Below are 2101 nucleotides of genomic sequence, written 5' to 3' on the forward strand. Positions count from 1 at the left end.
AGCCCCCCTAGAGTGAGATTTTGGGGGTCCCAGAGCCCCCCCAGGTCTGTTTTGGGGGTCCCAGAGCACCCTCAGGCTCAGGTTTTGGGGGTCCCAGAGCATCCCAGGGTGGTCTTTAAGGGGTCCCAGACCCCTCCCAGGTCTCTTTTGGGGGTCCCAGAGCCCCCCAGGTCTGTTTTTGGGGGTCCCAGAGCCCTCCAGGCTCAGGTTTGGGGGTCCCAGGTACCTGAGGGTGACGTTGGGGGCAGGTTTGGGGGTCTCAACCCCCCCAGGGTGGGTTTTTGGGGGTCTCAGGTCCCCCAGGATGGGTTTTTGGGGGTCTCGGCCCCCTAGGGTGGGTTTTTGGGGCTCCCAGAGCCCCCCCAAGGTGGGTTTCAGGGGTCTCAGAGCACCCTCAGGTCTGTTTTAGGAGTCCCGGAGCCCCCCAGGGTGGGTTTTTGGGGGTCCCAGAGCCCCCCAGGCTCAGGTTTTGGGGGGTCCCAGGTACCTGAGGGCGACGTTGGGGGCAGGTTTGGGGGTCTCAGCCCCCTCAGGGTGGGGTTTTAGGGGTTTCAGCCCCCCCAGGGCAGGTTTTTTGGGGTCCCAAATACCTGTGGGTGACATTGAGGGCAGGTTTGGGGGGTCTCACCCCCCCAGGGTGTGTTTTTGGGGGTCTCAGCCCCCCAGGATGGGTTTTAGGGGGTCCCAGGTACCTGAGGGTGACGTTGAGCACATCCCGAGCCCTCCTGGGGGTCCCCTGGGCCTTGGCGGCCACGAACAGGGCAGCGGCGGCCACCAAGTGCTGGTCCAGGGGCGGGGCCTGGGGGTCCCTCGGGGGGTCCTGGGGGTCCCTCGGGGGGTCCTGGGGGGGTCCTGGGGTGGCCACGGCGGCGGCGAAAGCGTGGAAGGAACCACAGGCCGTGGCCAGGGCGGCCGAGCCCAGGCCCAGCTTCACTCCTGGGGGGACAACGGCACCTCGGGGTCACCTGAGGGTCACCTGGGTCATCTGAGGGTCACCTGGGTCACCTCAGTGTCCCCTCAGTGTCACCTCAGTGTCCCCTCAGTGTCACCTCAGTGTCCCTGTCACTGCCCAGGCCCAGCTTCACTCCTGAGGGGACAACAGCACCTCGGGGTCACCCCAGGGTCACCTGAAGGTCACCTGAGGGTCACCTGGGTCATCTGAGGGTCACCTGAGGGTCACCTGGGTCACCTGGGTCATCTGGGTCACCTCAGTGTCCCCGTCACTGCCCAGGCCCAGCTCCACACCCGGGTGGGGACACCGTGACATCACAGTGACGTCACAGTGACATCATCACAAGATGACGTGATGTGATTGCAGAGTCCCCGTGACATCACCGTGTCGGCCCCATGATGTTGCCGCCGCAATGACGAGCCTCAGCCACGCCCCTCAGTGCAGCCGTGACGTCACTGTGATGTCACGGCCGCACCGCGAGCCCGACCCAAGCCTCACGTGGTGCTGTGACGTCACTGTGACTTCAGCACGACGACCCCGCCTTGCCGACAATAGGCCCAGCCCCGGGACTGCGCCCCGTCACCGCCACGGTGACGCGACCCCCGCCCACCCCGCAGTGACGTCACCGCCTCCCCGCAGTGACGTCATGCCCCCCTTACCCGCCTCCATGATGAACCGCGCGATTCGGAACCGCGCCCGGGCCTCTGCGGCCCCGCCCCCGAGGGGCTCCAGGGCGCGGCGTGACGTCACGGGCCTCGGTGGCGACTTCATGACGTCACGCGAGCCCTATATACGACGTCACGGCCGCTGCCGATGACGTCACGGGGGACGCGGAGCGCGCGCGGAACCCGCACGCGGCGGCGGCATCAGAAGCACTTCCGGGTGGGGGGCGGAGCCCGCTCCGATTGGCTGGAATAGAAGAAGAGAGGCGGGACTAATATTTGATTGGCAGTCTTTGAGCCAATGGCAGTGCGGTCCGCGGTGCTGGGGGCGGGCAGAGAGAGCGGACGGCCAATCAGAGGGCGGTGCGTTTGGAGGCGGCGGCCAATCAGAGCGCGAGGCGCGGCGGTGGCGGCCAATCGGAGCGCGACGCGCTCGGGGCGCGGGAAAAATGGCGGCGGCGGCGGCGGCGGCGCTGGAGCGGCTCGA

The 2101-nt window shown here is 67.3% G+C and overlaps 1 protein-coding gene across 1 annotated transcript; it reads right to left on the reverse strand.

Annotated features, from left to right (window-relative positions):
- Positions 1 to 659: 659 nt before the first annotated feature.
- LOC113979528 (cyclin-Q-like) lies at positions 660 to 2022 on the reverse strand (the record flags this gene model as incomplete). The annotated part of the gene is made up of 2 exons (XM_027706892.1): positions 1612 to 2022; positions 660 to 936 (listed from the first exon to the last, which is right to left on the reverse strand). Coding segments are annotated over exons 1-2 (389 nt in total), but the record flags the coding sequence as incomplete, so codon positions are not given.
- Positions 2023 to 2101: the final 79 nt, after the last annotated feature.

The sequence above is a fragment of the Neopelma chrysocephalum genome, unplaced genomic scaffold, assembly GCF_003984885.1.
Source record: "Neopelma chrysocephalum unplaced genomic scaffold, ASM398488v2 Primary Assembly neopelma1_82335, whole genome shotgun sequence".
Lineage (NCBI taxonomy): Eukaryota > Metazoa > Chordata > Aves > Passeriformes > Pipridae > Neopelma > Neopelma chrysocephalum.